Source organism: Salvia splendens, chromosome 14, assembly GCF_004379255.2.
Source record: "Salvia splendens isolate huo1 chromosome 14, SspV2, whole genome shotgun sequence".
NCBI classification, from domain to species: Eukaryota; Viridiplantae; Streptophyta; class Magnoliopsida; order Lamiales; family Lamiaceae; genus Salvia; species Salvia splendens.
In genome coordinates, this window is record NC_056045.1 from 21095592 (window position 1) to 21111824 (window position 16233).

The 16233-nt window shown below is 41.3% G+C and overlaps 2 protein-coding genes across 2 annotated transcripts; both read right to left on the minus strand.

The window, feature by feature from the left end:
* Positions 1 to 656: 656 nt before the first annotated feature.
* Positions 657 to 3041, minus strand: LOC121765910 (exocyst complex component EXO70B1-like). Its single transcript, XM_042162196.1, has one exon. It carries the CDS (start codon positions 2734 to 2736, stop codon positions 859 to 861), a length of 1878 nt encoding a protein of 625 aa, XP_042018130.1. The 5' UTR covers positions 2737 to 3041; the 3' UTR covers positions 657 to 858.
* Positions 3042 to 11138: 8097 nt separating this feature from the next.
* LOC121766137 (sorting nexin 2A-like) lies at positions 11139 to 15308 on the minus strand. Its single transcript, XM_042162482.1, has 5 exons — positions 14086 to 15308; positions 13748 to 13957; positions 13274 to 13534; positions 11704 to 11790; positions 11139 to 11428 (listed from the first exon to the last, which is right to left on the minus strand). Exons 1-5 carry the CDS (start codon positions 15151 to 15153, stop codon positions 11351 to 11353), a joined length of 1704 nt encoding a protein of 567 aa, XP_042018416.1. The 5' UTR covers positions 15154 to 15308; the 3' UTR covers positions 11139 to 11350.
* Between the last annotated feature and the right edge of the window lie 925 nt (positions 15309 to 16233).

Sequence of the window (16233 nt, forward strand, 5' to 3'; positions counted from 1 at the left end):
ATAGACAAGATTGCAAACAGCACAAGTTTTAATATGTAATTGATTAATAAAGTAAGAGAAGAGGAGGGAATAGGTGGTGGAAGTGGATTGTGGGGACACATTTAGAATGATGTGTTGTTTTGGTGGACCGCCCAAAATTGTAAAATTAGTCTATTTTTTGTGGCGGAAGGTAGTACAACTGGGAAAAAAAATGAACATCCCAACTCTCATTTCATAGAAATGTGATTCTTTGCAAGGGAGAGTTTTAGGCTATTTACCAAAAGGTGCTTTTGTATCTTTGGGAAAACATAGGGAGTCACAAACATTTTTTTCCTAGCAAATTACATAGCTATCCAATTGTCCATGCATTGATCAAGTACAAAATGAGTAACTTTATGGAGTATTTGCTTGGTACACAATTTTTGACATCAACAAACACTCATTCAAGTGAGTATAGATGCATAATACCATTCCTAAACAAGAGTTCTAAAGCAGCAACATGAATGATTTCACACTTCATCCTAGAATGAAAATTGCACATTACACACACACACAACTCAACTTCAAAGAAGCAATTTCGACCCAAGCATTTAGGAGCTCACAATCACAGACACAAAGTTCTCAACCCAAGCATTTAGGAGCTCACAATCACAGAAGCAGTTTCAAGAAAATGGGAGTGCAGAATTATAGTACATCTCAGCATACCACGAACATGGTCTCAATTTTAACATACAATTCCTGTAAAGAGTTCTCGCAGATAAAAAAAAGGGCCAAAATAGACATAAACAAACAAATATTTTAGAAGCTACAATCATGTATACCATCATACAATACAACAAACAGAACAAGATCACTTTTTTATACTTGCATCTGATGATCTTACCTTCTTGCACTGCTTCCTTCCACAAAGAGCTGGCTGATCCGGGCCTCCACCTCCTCCACATTAAACCTGATATACCTATCTGCGTTCTTACCAATATCCGAAGCCCCCTGCAGCCTACCCATGAAGCTCCTATACGCAGGGCACAACGTCCCTGTAATCGAGCCCCTTACCTCATCTCTCAACTGATCATCGAATATCACCCAAGAAGACTGCACCTTGCAAATCTCCTCAAAGTAGGAATTGAATAGCTTCAGCTTCTCCTTCAGATTCTTTGACGTCTCATTAGGCGACATCGAGCTGCCCTCAGCTTTCAGAACCCCCAAAACCTTACTCCAAGAACTTCTTTGATAGTTCACATGATACTGCCTCACCTTTGCCGCATGTTTCCTAATCCAATCCTCACCCAACAGCATCCCCAGCTCGTTGTCCTTCGCCTTCTGCACAATGTATCTCCCGTTGTTCATCATGAACACAGCGCACAGTGCCGTATCCTTGTAAATCTTCGACTTAGCCTCCAAATTACTCTCCAACAACTCCATGATCCACGCTATTTGGACCCCTAAAGACGATGACGACACCAAGGCCGCATCATCCCCTTTTCTGTAATCAAGATTGCTTCCACCACCAGCAATGCTCTCTTCAAAAACCTGCTCCAGTGTCTGCCTAGCCCGGCAAGCAGCACGGAGGTAATTCATCACGTATCGAGTGATCGGATGCATTCTGCCACCGGGGACGGGCTCCTTAGCCGGATCTCTACGGATTAAATTCTCCAATTCCATAAAAATCCCCCTAATTGCTTCACCTAATCTTTTCCAAATAGTAACCGCTTCATTCCTCAAAGACACACAATACTGATCGGAAAAAATTATGTCAAATTCGGGTATCAAATCCCTAACCGTCTCGTAGACATCGAGCACCTTGAACAATCGCTCCGGAGCGCGGCTCCCTATCGCCACGGCGTCAGCGAAGTTCAACAGCTGAATTGTGGAGCCTCTGCAGACCTCCATGAATGAGAGATCGGCAGCCGAGGATAAACCGAGGAAAACACGATCGCAGAGGCGGCGCTCGCTTGGGAAGAGGATCCTAAACGCAACGTTCATGGCCTTGATCCATTTCTCGATTTCATCCTCCAGCTGAGTCCACTGCATTCTGTGGACATCGTCGATGCTCAGCTTCTGAAGGCCAAGACGCGAGAAGCTCTCCTCGAGGAAATCCCTCCGGCACGAGCTGTAGGCGTGAGCGCACTCCTTCATGTACCCTGCCGCCACCATCCGCTTCGCGATCTGGTGGAGCTCGCCGACCGTCCCGAGCGGCAGGGCGTCGATCACGATGTCGTAGTCCGTGATAGGCTGCGCCACGGGGATGAAATTCTCGTCCTCGTCGCCGAAATCGTCATCCTCGTCGGAGAAATCGGGATGGTGCGGGTGAGCCGATTCCGCCTGAGTCGCGTCGAAAGACTCGGCGCCGCGCTCGACTAGGGTTCGGAACTCCTCCTCGAGGCGGAACATCGACTGCTGGAGCAGATCCTCGGCGCGGTCGAGGCAGGCAGAGATCTTCTTATCGTCGGCCAGCGGCGTCCAATCGCGCACGGCGGAGATCAATTGGTCGACCGAATCGAGGAAGGCGCCGGGATCTGAGCCGGTGGACCAAATCGGGCGGTCGGAGGAGATGAATTGAGTGATCTGGTGGTCGATTGCGTCGAGGATTTGTTCCATTCCGTCGTCGGAGAGCTTCTCAGCCAATTTCTCGCGCAGCCTTCCGTCGAAGCTGGAGAAAATCTTCAAAATGTCGTCGGTCATGGTGTCGGTGTGGCCGAGGGTTTTGGCGATGTGGCGTGCGACGGCTATGAGCTTCTCCTCACCGTTTTCCGCCATTGTTGCCGCGGACGAAAGCTCTCTCTGCTCCCCCGATGCGATGCTCGTGCCCTAAGAAATCCGAAAACCGAGAAAGGAGGCGTGAAATTGGAATGCGGAAATTCAGAGAAAGAAAGAGAGATGGGGACACGACGCAAAGTGGTGGTGGGGAACGCAGATTGCGTGAGTCGGAGAGGGAAAAGGGAAATTGAATTGAACGGAAAAGAGGAGAAATATGATGAATTTCTGAAAGAGAAAAGGCAAAGTAAAGAGAGAAGATTGATTGTCGCGAAGCAGACAGGTGTGGTGATAGTTGCTTTTTGGGCAAAAAAGGATTCGCCTCCTCTACGATATACAGAGACGACCCAAAAAGGAATATGACTCCGCTATAATATGACTCCGCAATAAAGGGATGAGGGAGTATTATTTATCAAAATAGGCCTGAACTTTCACACCCAAATAATCTCTGAATTTTAAAAATATCACGGTCGCAAGCAAACGAACCATAAACTCTAAACATATCATGTGTAGTCTCATAACTAAGGTGTAATCACATTCATTGTACTTTTTCACTATTCATCACAATTTTGCACCAAAAGTGTCCTTAAGGCATGGAGGGCATTTTTAGACTTTCATATTTAGGTATTGAATATGATATTTTCTCAATCTCCCTCTTTAGGGCATTAGCAATGGGGCGCCCTATAGGACGCCCTATGCACCGCCACATCATCATTTTATTCTCCTACCCTTCTACCTGCAGTGGGGCGCCCTATAAGCTGCTCTAAAGGCCACCCTAATCATTTTCTTTATTTGAATATTTAAATAACTACAAAAATTGGAAAAAAGTTTCATTTCATTTAAAATTAATACATTACAATACGAATAAGGGCGCTGCATTTCGGCTACGCAATCCGCCATTGCGTCATTAACGGCATCGAATAAGGCTCGAGTCAAGGTCCGACTAACGCCCTCCGAGGTACTCCAGTCTTCGTCGTGGTTCATTTTTGTTTGTGAGAGATGATCGAAATATTCGTATGGAAAGTGAGAGGTGAGAGAAATGTTCGTATGAAAAATAGAATGAGAAACGAGGTTTAAATAGACAAAAATTAGAAGAAAAAAAATGAAAACGCGTTGCATCGTCCGCGTATCGTCCACGGACGATGTATCGGACATCGTCCGCACACCCACAGTGGCGGACGATGGCGCGCCAGAGGCATCGGGCGGCCTATCGCCCGCCCCATTGCGGATGCCCTTAGTACTATTGGATATAATATTTTCTTACCATACCTGAAATGATATTTTGGATTAATTAAAAATTTAAAATTAAGGACTAATTAAAATTTTTAATATTAAAAAATAATTAAATCACAATTAAAATTAAATTTAGCATTGTCTTTTTTCCTTTCTCTATTTAACTAAAATTATTATATTAGTAACTATCCAAAAATACATATTAAGTGCAAAATCGGATATAAGTTAAAAGTTCAAAGGTTGAATCAAAGGAACCGACTCGAAAAGAAGGTGCGATCAACCGGCATAGCTTTCAAAGGTATAAATATTAGTCCTTCAGTAGCCATGGTTTATGATTTTTATAATTCTTATTTGTCTGTTAACATGCACATCTAGCTTATTGAATTTATTTTTTAGTTCATATTCGGAAATTTCTCAACTTCTGAGATAGATTATTGGTGTTTGGAGTATTCTTCGATAAAAATTTTATTTACATATCAATGGTCGTCGAGGCCTTGGAACAACATCCATTTGTCACATATGTCTTTCCACCATACGATTGACTTCTAATATTAACTGAACAATATCATCCTCGCCATTAGAACGGTCATTTTCTTAGTGGGGATCCATAAAATTTTATAGAGATAATTTAGAAATAAAGATGAATTGTAATGGCATGGCATGGCGATGTATTTATAAAAGAAAAACTGAATAAATAAATATCTAGAAATAATTTTTTTAAATAAAAGAGAAAAATTAGTTGCTGAGCAATTTCGAGTCCATCTTCCAACACTTTTGCTCAAGCCTAGTCTCGTGCTGCCACCACGTCTCGGATTCGCCCCCAGCCACACCCTCGGACCCACAACACACTAGGCCAGACTGCACTGCAAATTTTCTCGCTCTGATCGCATTTATGAACACAATAAAAATACTTTTACATAACAAAAGTATGCCATTAAATTTGTGTATTGTTACAATAAATTATGAAACGATATTCGTTGACCAATTATAAAGCCGTATAACAAAAATATAATACTCCTATCCCTCCCACAAGAATATGCACTCTTTTATTTTTAGTCCGTCCAACAAGAATATGCACTTTCTAATTTTGAAAACTTTTTTTCTCTCTAATAAGGCGAGACTCATTCTCCACTAACAATACTTTATTTACTTTTTCTATCTACTTCTTTCTTATTTTACTAATTTTGCATTAAAATTTGTTGTGAATGTGTGTCCATGCAAACTATCATTCTTGCATAATCAAACTATCATTCTTGTATCATCAAACTATCATTCTTGCATAACTCAGCTTTCACAGCAAGGTGGAGATTTGATTGAGTGATAGAGCCGTTGAAGCTCAAGGAAGGGATCAAGAAAGGAAGCAGAGGAAGCTCGGTTTTTGGGAGCTGGAACTAGCCGTTGGAAATTGGCGGTTATAACTAACTTTGGGAAATGAAGTTAGTTAAGTTGTTTTCTTCTTTATCTCACATATATAGCTCGATAGGTGTTCAGTTGTAAAGAAGAGGGAGAATACACAATACACATACACAATTAGGAGATTATTGCTCTAGCTTGCGATGAGTTTGGAGTGATTGAATTGTGCGTGTGAGTTCATTGTATTTGAGAGTTGTTCATCAATAAGATTCCGGTCATCTTCTCCGTGGACGTAGGTGGTTTATCACCGAACCACGTTACATCGTTGTGTGCTTTATTTTCTCGTATTGAGTGAGTGTGAGATCGGAGGCATCACGACCCAACAAGTGGCGCCGTCTGTGGGAAACATTGAAGACGTTTTCTTGGTTGGTTTTCTGGGCGAGTAGAAGTCCGGGAGATTTGTTATTTGAGCCGATCTTGGCGATTGCCCACCATTTGTTCGAGAAATGTCCACGACCAAGTTCGAGGTGGAGAAGTTCACCGGCAGAAACGACTTTGGGCTATGGAGGTTGAAGATGAAGGCTATCTTGATGCAGCAAGGTCTATGGGATGTCTTGAAAGATGGCAATGATGCTAAAGAAAAACCTGAGGCCGATGAAAAGGAGAAGGGGAGACTTCAAGACATGCAATACAAGGCCTATAGCACCCTGATCTTAAATCTTACAGACAGGGTGCTGAGGGAAGTATCCAAAGAAGAGACGGCTGCAGGGGTTTGGACAAAACTTGAGTCATTGTATATGACTAAGTCTCTAGCGAATCGGCTACATTTGAAGCAGAAGCTTCTTGCCTTCAAGTTTTCAGATGGAAAGAGCATTACTGAACAGCTTGAGGAGTTTGGGAAATGCATAGATGATCTCGAAAACATTGATGAGGTGATTAAGGATGAAGATAAGGCCTTAATGTTGCTCAATTCCCCGCCCAAGAGTTTGTGAGCACTTCAAGGATGCAGTGCTTCTTGGGAGAGAGGCTAAAGTTACCTATGAGGAAATACACTCTGCATTAAAGCTGAAAGAATCGCAGAGGGCTGACATTAAGCAATCTGACCCAGTAGCTGAGAGCCTGTACTTGAAGAATAATCAGATCAAGAAGGGCTCCAAAAAGAAGTTCCAGAAAAAGGAAGAAGGTGGGGGATAGAAGGAGAAAAGAAGCTGTCACTACTGCAAGAAACCGGGCCATTTGAAGAAGCATTGTTTTGCTTGGAAGAAAAAACAAGAACAAGAAAAGGCTGGGAATGCAGAGACTGCTGATTTGGCTCAAGAAGTGGAAAATAATGAGGCTTTGAATATACACTCAGGAGCCAAGATTGAGGAGTGCTGGATCATGGACTCTGGCTGCTCCTTCCACATTTGTTCCCACAAGTCTTGGTTTCAAGAATTATCAGCTTGGGAAGGTTCAGTGATGCTAGGTAATGACCAAATATGTAATGTCAAGGGAATTGGGAATATCAGATTGAGGGTGAGGGATGGGAGTGTGAAGACTCTCACAGAGGTCAGGTTCATACCTCAAATCAAGAGAAATCTCATCTCTCTTGGAATGTTGGAATCAAAGGGATACAAGTTTGATTCTGGTAATGGGATCCTCAGAGTAACAAAGGGCTCCAGAACTGTATTGGAGGCTCAAAGAAAGAATAGCCTGTATTATTTGCTGGGTGAAACTATGGTTGATGCTGTGAATGTGGCTCAGACAGAAGACCTATATCTATGGCATGCTAGGCTTGGACATGTGGGTGAGAAAGGCATCAGAGAACTGGCTAAACGAGGAGTGATGAAGTTAGGTGCCTCAGACAGATTAAAGAAATGTGAATCTTGTATTCTTGGAAAGGCAAAGAAGCTGTCATTTTCTGGTGGGAAACACACTTCATCAGCCCCATTTGTGTATGCCCACAGTGACCTGTGGGGGCCATCCCCAACCGAATCCATAGGTGGAGGTAAGTATTTCATCTCCATCATAGATGATTACTCTAGAAAGGTGTGGATTTACATTCTGAAGGAGAAGTCTCAAGCTTTTGAGAAGTTTAGGGAATGGCATGCTAGATATGAGAATGAGAAAGGCTCAGTGCTTAAATATCTGAGGACTGATAATGGCATGGAGTTTCTGTCTGCTGAGTTTGATAGTTTCTGTAAAGTGAAAGGGATAAGAAGGCATAGGACCGTGCCAAGAAACCCTCAACAAAACGGGTTGGCAGAAAGAATGAATATGACATTGTTAGAAAGGGTGAGGTGCATGCTATTCTATTCTGGAATGCCAAAGAGATTCTGGGCAGAGGCTGTTTCTACTGCAGCTGATCTGATCAATATGTGCCCATCTTCAGCTATATCGAATGAAACCCCAGATCAGAGATGGTATGGAAGCCTTGGTGATTATTCTGCTCTGAAGATATTTGGGTGTGCTGCTTATGCACATATTAAGCAAAACAAATTGGAACCAAGGGCAAAGAAATGTGCATTGCTGGGGTATCAAGATGGAGTAAAGGGGTACAGATTATGGAACCTAGATGGAGTAGGTCAGAATATCATTGTGAGCAGAGATGTGATATTCAAAGAAGAAGAGATGCCATTCAAGAAAAGGAAAGAAGTCTCTGATGACAGCAGCGGTGCAAGCATGCAGAATTTTGAGCTTGATAGAGAATCTGAAAAATCAGATGATGATGAGAATTCTGAGTCCACAGAAAACCAAGAAGAAGGTGGAGCAACCATCTCTCAACCAACTCAGAATATAAGTGATCAGGAGTCACCAGTACACAGGCTGCTGCAAGTCAAAGGGCCAGAAGGAATCCCAGAAGAAATGCAGGCCTACCTAGCAGATTCTCAGACTATGATATGAGTTTCTTTGCTTTGTGTGTGGCAGAGGTGCTCATGTTCTCAGAACCCTCAACCTATGACGAGGTCATGAGTTGCAAAGAAAGTCAGAAGTGGATCAAGGCTATGGAGGAAGAAATAGAGTCCCTACTAAAAAATGGGACTTGGGTTTTAGTGACTGATCCAGGGACTCAAAAGCTGATTAGTTGCAAATGGCTATTCAAGAAGAAGGTAGAGGTGGGGGAAGTGGAAAGCATACGTTTCAAAGCAAGGTTGGTAGCTAGGGGATTCACACAGGTGGAAGGCATTGACTACACAGAGGTGTTTTCTCCAGTAGTTAAACACACTTCTATTCGGATTTTGTTAGCCATGACTACCCATTTCAACTGGGAGCTGCATCAACTTGATGTGAAGACAACATTTTTACATGGGGATCTAGAGGAAACGATCTATATGATGCAGCCTAAGGGTTTTGAGAAGAATGGAGAAGAGAAGAAAGTTTGCCTACTGAAGAAAAGCCTATATGGGCTCAAGCAAAGCAGCCGGCAGTGGAACAAGAAGTTCCATAAGCAGATGGAGTTGATGGCATTTGAGAGATCTAGCTTTGATAGCTGTGTATATATCAAGAGAAGTGGAGATCTGATAGTTGCCTATCTACTGCTATATGTAGATGACATTCTACTGGCAGGATCAAGCTTAAGTGAACTGCAGATTGTAAAAGAAGAGCTCAAGCAAAAGTTTGAGATGAAGGATCTTGGAGAGGCAAAGAGAATCCTAGGCATGGATATTGTTAGGAACAGGAAGAAGAAGGAGCTGAGGCTGGTTCAAGCTGAATACATCAAAAGGGTGATGAAAAATATCAGGTGATGAATGCAAGATAAGTCTCTACTCCATTAGCGGGCCATTTCAAGTTGAGCAGAGAGCAAGTGCCAAGGACAGATGAAATCAGGAAGGAGATGAGCATGATACCCTATGCAAATATAATAGGAAGTGTAATGTACTTGATGATATGTACAAGACCGGATGTTGCTCATGCCATAAGTGTGGCTAGTAGATACATGGCTGATCCGGGTAGAGAGCATTGGGCTGCTCTGAAATGGATCTTGAAGTATCTGAGGGGATCTGTTGTGACTGGTTTAAGGTTTGGTGGTGAAGCATGGTCTGAAAAGAATGAAGTCCTTGAAGGGTATTGTGATTCGGATTATGCAGCCAACTTGGATAACAGAAAATCACAAAGTGGCTACATTTTCACCTTATTTAGCACAGCAGTCAGTTGGAAATCCAACCTACAGCCAGTGGTTGCTTTATCCACAACCGAGGCTGAATATATTGCTCTGACAGAGGCTGCAAAGGAAGGGAAATGGTTGCAAGGAATCTTGGAAGATCTGGGAATGAAGCTGGGGGCAGTAAAGATAAACTGTGAAAGCAATTCTGCGATTTGCCTAGCCAAACACCAAATGTTTCATGAGAGGTCGAAGCATATTGATGTGAGGAGACACTTTATCAGGGATGAGATTCAAAGTGGGAAGATCAATGTGGTGAAGGTTCCTACTGAGGAGAATGCATCAGATATGTTGACAAAATCTCTGCCAACTTCGAAGTTCAAACATTGTTTGAAGTTGGTTGAGATTGTGGAGTGTTGAGACTTGTAACAAGGATTGAGAAGGGAATCTAGATATTGATGGAGCTTTGCAAGGACAAGGTGAAGATTTGTGAATGTGTGTCCATGCAAACTATCATTCTTGCATAATCAAACTATCATTCTTGTATCATCAAACTATCATTCTTGCATAACTCAGCTTTCACAGCATGGTGGAGATTTGATCGAGTGATAGAGCCGTTGAAGCTCAAGGAAGGGATCAAGAAAGGAAGCAGAGGAAGCTTGGTTTTTGGGAGCTGGAACTAGCCGTTGGAAATTGGCGGTTATAACTAACTTTGGGAAATGAAGTTAGTTAAGTTGTTTTCTTCTTTATATCACATATATAGCTCGATAGGTGTTCAGTTGTAAAGAAGAGGGAGAATACACAATACACATACACAATTAGGAGATTATTGCTCTAGCTTGCGATTAGTTTGGAGTGATTGAATTGTGCGTGTGAGTTCATTGTATTTGAGAGTTGTTCATCAATAAGATTCCGGTCATCTTCTCCGTGGACGTAGGTGGTTTATCACCGAACCACGTTACATCGTTGTGTGCTTTATTTTCTCGTATTGAGTGAGTGTGAGATCGGAGGCATCACGACCCAACATTTGTGTCGAGCCCAAAGTGCATATTTTTTGGGAACGGAGGGGGAGTAATTGCATTTACTAACAAACAATTATAGCGTAACATACAGTATTTTGTTATTGGGTAGATTTATCGCAAAAGAAATAAGCTCTCACTTTTGAATTTGAAGTGTGGACTTAGTCCACTAATATTGTTTTCAAAACGGATAAAAATAAAAATGAGCCTACCAACTATTATAAGACAAAGTTTGACCCCACTAAACATCACATATTCACAATAGTTTTCTGATCTTAGACCAAGTCAATCAACTGTTGCCTAACAAACAACCTCCACACCCCAAAAGTCAATTGGTATCACATCATAAAGAATGAGCCACATTCTTCTCATAAAACTGATTATTTTTCTATGACTAAATTGCATAATAAGACAGATGTCAGTTAAATTGTTAACCATATCATATAACTATAAACTAGGTACAAAGATGTGGCGAGGTCGCACCGTCGCTTGAAAATTTCGCCAACCACTATAAAAAAATGAAATAATAAGGTTTAAAAGAAAAAAAAATTCCCCAACCATAATTTTTGTATATTTAATAATCTCGACCCCATACATAAAAATAAAAAGGTTTCGCTTTGAGTTACATGGGTGATGATAGAAACGTTGTCCCTCTCACTAACTATTTTCATTAGCATCCAATTTATTTACACCACGAAAATTGGAAATGATTCAACAAATGATAGTATATTCTTGTTTTGCACTATATCATAAGAGGATGTACAAACATCTCTTCCAAAACCAGAAAAACGTCCAACCAATGGAGAAATATAATTAAGACTACTTTCTGTATGATGTTTATTACGAACCATCAGTCCTCTTAAAACTACTAGTAGTTCACACCTCATAGCGAAAAAAAAGTTGAAGAAGATTCGGGTAATATACAAGTTCTCTACGTGCTCTCAACGTATCTGCTCGTCTCCTCCGCCACTTTAGTCCACTCGATTCCAATTTTCTCATTGTATGCGACCTGAAACGACCGTGAGAAAAGTTATGCCTCCGTGTTGAGACGAGAGATCCATTTACAAGATTCAGGCATTTGGATTCGACTACATGAACAACTATTTTCATGAAGTGTTTAGCTTGTGGTTTCAATTGCCCGCCAGACATGATCTATAGATCGACATTCAGTAATCGTAACATCAACCTTGCCAAATGTCAGGAAGCCGCATGTATTATTGAGATGATGCACTTTGAAAGGCAGAGAAATCAAGCCACATTAGGAAGAGGAAGAAGTAGTAGTACCTGATTTCTGACAAATCCTTTCAGCATGTTAACGAAGTCGGCCTTTCTTTCTTCGTCAAGCCTTTGGATTTCGGTCCGATTGTTTTCCTGTGATCACACCCTGGAGCAGTTAAATGGAAGAAGACAAAAGCTACCCTTTTCCACTTTCTTAAGAGATGGGCAGCTCAACCCCACATTTCGGTGGGAGAAACAGATATTTATCGCAAAAATTAAGAAAAACTACCATCAAGAATAGAAAGATAGCAGGAAAAGAAGACATCATGTAACTGAATAATATTCAGGCCGAGAGTTTGCTTTCCCATATTCTACATAAAACCAACTATTTATACTCCATTACTTCACTTCACAATAAATTAGTCGGTTCAATCAGCTAGCATTGTTCTCGGCATTAAACTAGTATAATGTTGTAGAACACTGCAATCACTCTTGAGAGTCGGGGGAATTCAGACCTATAATGCACAAGAAGACAATGTACATGAAAGAGAATTGATGCCTGTATTTACTAAGCTTTCGGAATGTGTAACATTTGGAATATCTCTAGATAGTGCATAAGCGTAGAATACCCCTAAACACAAGGATATATTGCTCAAGTACAAATACTCTGATGAAGCACCAAAGTAAGCACTTCGGGAACAACTTAAAACCAGATTTTCATGTAGGATTTACGTATCTACAAAGTATCATCTCATCCTTCAAAATCACTTTGACCATCCAATGGAATCTCACATTTTATTCAAGTTTGCTATCTGATTAACAGGAAGGCAAATAGGGAAAATTTCAAGTCTGCAAGTGACCACAGTTTAAGCAAATAATGGAGCTCTAAGCTAACAACTAAAGTAGAGAGTCATAACAGACAGAAACTACAGTTTCTTCTGCAATCTAAGTCCATATGATAAGTACAAACATATCCTACACCTCAAATGGTCTCCATAATAAATACTAAAAAAAGAGAGCTCTAAAATAAAGATAGTATGCTATACCAAGTTAGAAATTTCATGTGTAGCAGCACTTAATCCTAAACAAAATAATTTAGCCCTCAATAAGGAACAGGTAATACGCATCATTGCATTAGCCAGTAGCTGATGTCTCTTTTAAAGATTCTCTAGTTGGACAAGTGGATAAACAACACCAGTGGAATGTCAGAGTCAAAAAGAGGATTCCTAATTCTCTCATTCAAATCTGTAAGATAATTAAATTATTCCTTTAAAAAAAGGAATCAACAACACCATACCAATTATACTTGATGCACCACCATATTTGTAAGAGAAAAACAGGAAAATACATGGTTGCCAACTAAACCTATTAGACAGGAAAATCCAAAAGGCACGGCCATTGTAAACTACACAGACTAATGAAAGTTCAAGTACAGGACCACAAGATCAGGTTTACCACTACAAAAAACAAGTGATTCAACACAAAAACCTGAAAATAGGCATCCCTATGAAAATTTAATACAGCACAAATATACCAAAAAAATTTCAATATACCAAAACCAAAAAAATTTCAATATACCAAAAACAGCAATGAATCTAGTTTGGAAATTTTCAGGAATCAGTCCAATAATTTATACCTTAATCCTTTCATATTCTTTGATGGCACAACTTTTGGCATCCTCTGTGGCCCTAATGGCAGCTTTTAGGTCCTCTAACTTGCGGACCCTTGACTTGTCACCACCAAAAATTTTAGATGATGAAGTTTCAAGCTTATCAGCTCTTGAATGCAAGGCAGTCAATTCTGATATAAGAGTTTGCACTGTCAGTAAGGCACTAGAACGATCTGTGAACGCATTGTGTACAGCTAACATCATTCCCATGTGCTCATGCAATGAATCCTGCAATACAGAATTACAGATTAGAGTTCAAAACTAAATTACAATTTTTACAGGAGAATACCGGAACGGAGGGTTTTTAGCTCCTATATAGTTGGTGAGACAGCTTTAGCCAGGAAAAAAAGGAACTCGAAATGGAAATATTAGAAATAAATAACAAAATCAGGAAAATCGTCCTTAACAAGTATAGGAAGTGAATGATTTGTCGACACTTACAAAATGCTTCATGGTGTATGCATTTAATTCTCGATACAATCTGCTCACTTTAACAGCTGCAGTTGCTACATTCTTCATGTCAGAAGCCCTCACTCGTTGGGTATTTGATGTTGTCTGCTCATTCTCAAACTTGGTTAACTTGATAAAAGCCAATCCCAATTCTCCCATAATTTCCCCCATTTCTTGTTGTGCCTTAACCAATGATTCCGCCTGCCAGTTCATAATACAAAAATCAGGAGACATGAAAGTTGAACATGGAAATCAAACTAAAACTAAAACTCTTTCCGCGAATTTTCACAATAACTGTAATAAAAATACTGGCTTGGATGCAGTTAAACCTGCTTCGACGCATTTGTGAGGTGTTGCTCAAGGTCCTTCAGCTTGATCTTTTTCTCCAAGAACTCCTTATCTTCCTCCTCCACAGAGGGCATCGCGTTGCCCCAATCATTTACAACAGATTGCTTGAGTTCCTTAAAGAACCTCAGCATATCCCTCCCACCTTTAGCCGAATGCACCACATCTTGCGGCTCAATCACGCTGCTCGACTCCCCTAATAGCTGCTTCGGCAGCCTCACGGCCCCATCAAGCATCCTCGAAGCCATGTCAATGCTCGTGGGCAGCGGCATTCTCCCATGCACAGTAAAAAACACCCTCAGCTCGTCGCTCTTCCGGATCATCGGATGCCTCGAGAGCCTCTTCAAATACTTCTCCAGCTCCACTCTCCTCTGCTCCACAAAATCCTGCTTCTGCATCACCTGGCTCTCAACCAAACTCTTATCCGGCCGAGGCGGGATGAAGAACCCCCTATAAGCCTCACTCAGCCGATCCGACAGCGTGACTACGTCCTTAAACCGCCTCCGCACGCTGAAATCTGACTCCTCGTAATCAGCAATGTTCGTGCTCGTCGTGATCAGATAGCTAATGTAAGTATTCCCACCGGGAACAATCGAATTCGAAGGCTCAGACTCCTTCTGCGGATCGGAAACGCTGACTCTGAGATAATCGGAGCTGGACGACTGAGAAAGCGGCGAAGAAAGCTCGTCCGCGGCAGAGATCTCGCCGTTGCCGTTGGATTCCGGTAGCCTGTCGAGGAAGGGATCGAACATGACGTCGGCGTAGGATGGGGAATCGGGAGAGGGGTTGTGAGGGGGGAATAGAAGGGGATCCGAGACGGCCGGAGAAGGCGGAGGGAAGAGAGGCTGGTCGGTGGAGGAGGAGAGTATTGTCATGGCACTGCGATAGTGCGAATAGGAATCGGAAGTGGAGAGTTGGCCGTTGAAGGTGTTTTCGCCGCCGGTGGGGAGGGTTAGGGTTTGCAATTTATCGTCGGCGGAAAGGGGGTGAAGAAATTGATGTTGTTCTTCTTTTTCGCCATTATTTGCTTCAGGATTCTTCTCTGATCCCATTATTCTTTCACTGAATCTGCAATTTTGGGGATTTGATCGGATTGCGGGAGAATTTGAATCAAATAGCTGATGAAAGAGTAGATGAACTCGTTTTCACTTCATCTTCGCCCACCAGCATCAACACCAGATTTTGTTCAGTAATTTAGAGACTCTTAAACTTTTCTATGATTAAAAAACAAATGTATATATGGAGTAATAAAAATTGAGTTCCTTTTTTAGTTTTTATTAAGTTGATCTACAATTGATCTACTTTGTCATTTATGATTGGAAAATAAGTAAGAAAAAATTCAGTTTTTGGTAGATTTAATAATATACATTCGATAATTACCTTTCTTTATATTTTGGGTATGGGCAAAACGTCAACCACCTTCTCATTTTTATTATTTACACGCCAACGTGTATGAAGTGTTTTAATTTAATTTAAATCAATAATTGAAGCGTAAAACACCACTCGTATTAGCGTTTAATATTAAAATAAAAACAAAAACATGCCGATCATGTTCCCTTAAAAATAAACCAGAATCATTTTCTCCCCCAAACCATAAATGAGAGTGAGACTCTGCCTTTTTTGTACCCTAGCCCTCTCTCCACCCCATCGCCAATTTGAGCTAGAAGATTATAAATTGGGCCTATTCTTTGTTAGGGAGTTTAAACAAAACATGAACAAATCGGATGTCCTGAAAGGCGTGAAACACTTTCAGATCAAATCAATTTGGCGGTTCTACCAATATTTGATCGGATACGATTCAGGTTTCGAAGATATTCGTATGCAGATTCTGTGAGATTTCTTTGAACCCAGAAATTGATCATAAGGAGAGGTTGAAAACGAAGAGTCGAGTCTCTTCGTTTCATAACTGTTTTTAACAGTTTTTGGTGGGAATAGAAAATTGCAAAATAGTCCTTCAACTTTCGGAAATTACGTTTCCGGATAAATTTTCTGTACAACAAATTTAATGGAAATAAAAAATTTCCTCAGCCAGGGGCTCTGCCCCTTGGACCCCGCTACTCGGGGGCGCTACCCCCGAACCCCCGTCTAATCATAAGGAATTCAAATAAGTGTACACTCTGCACTTCCAACTT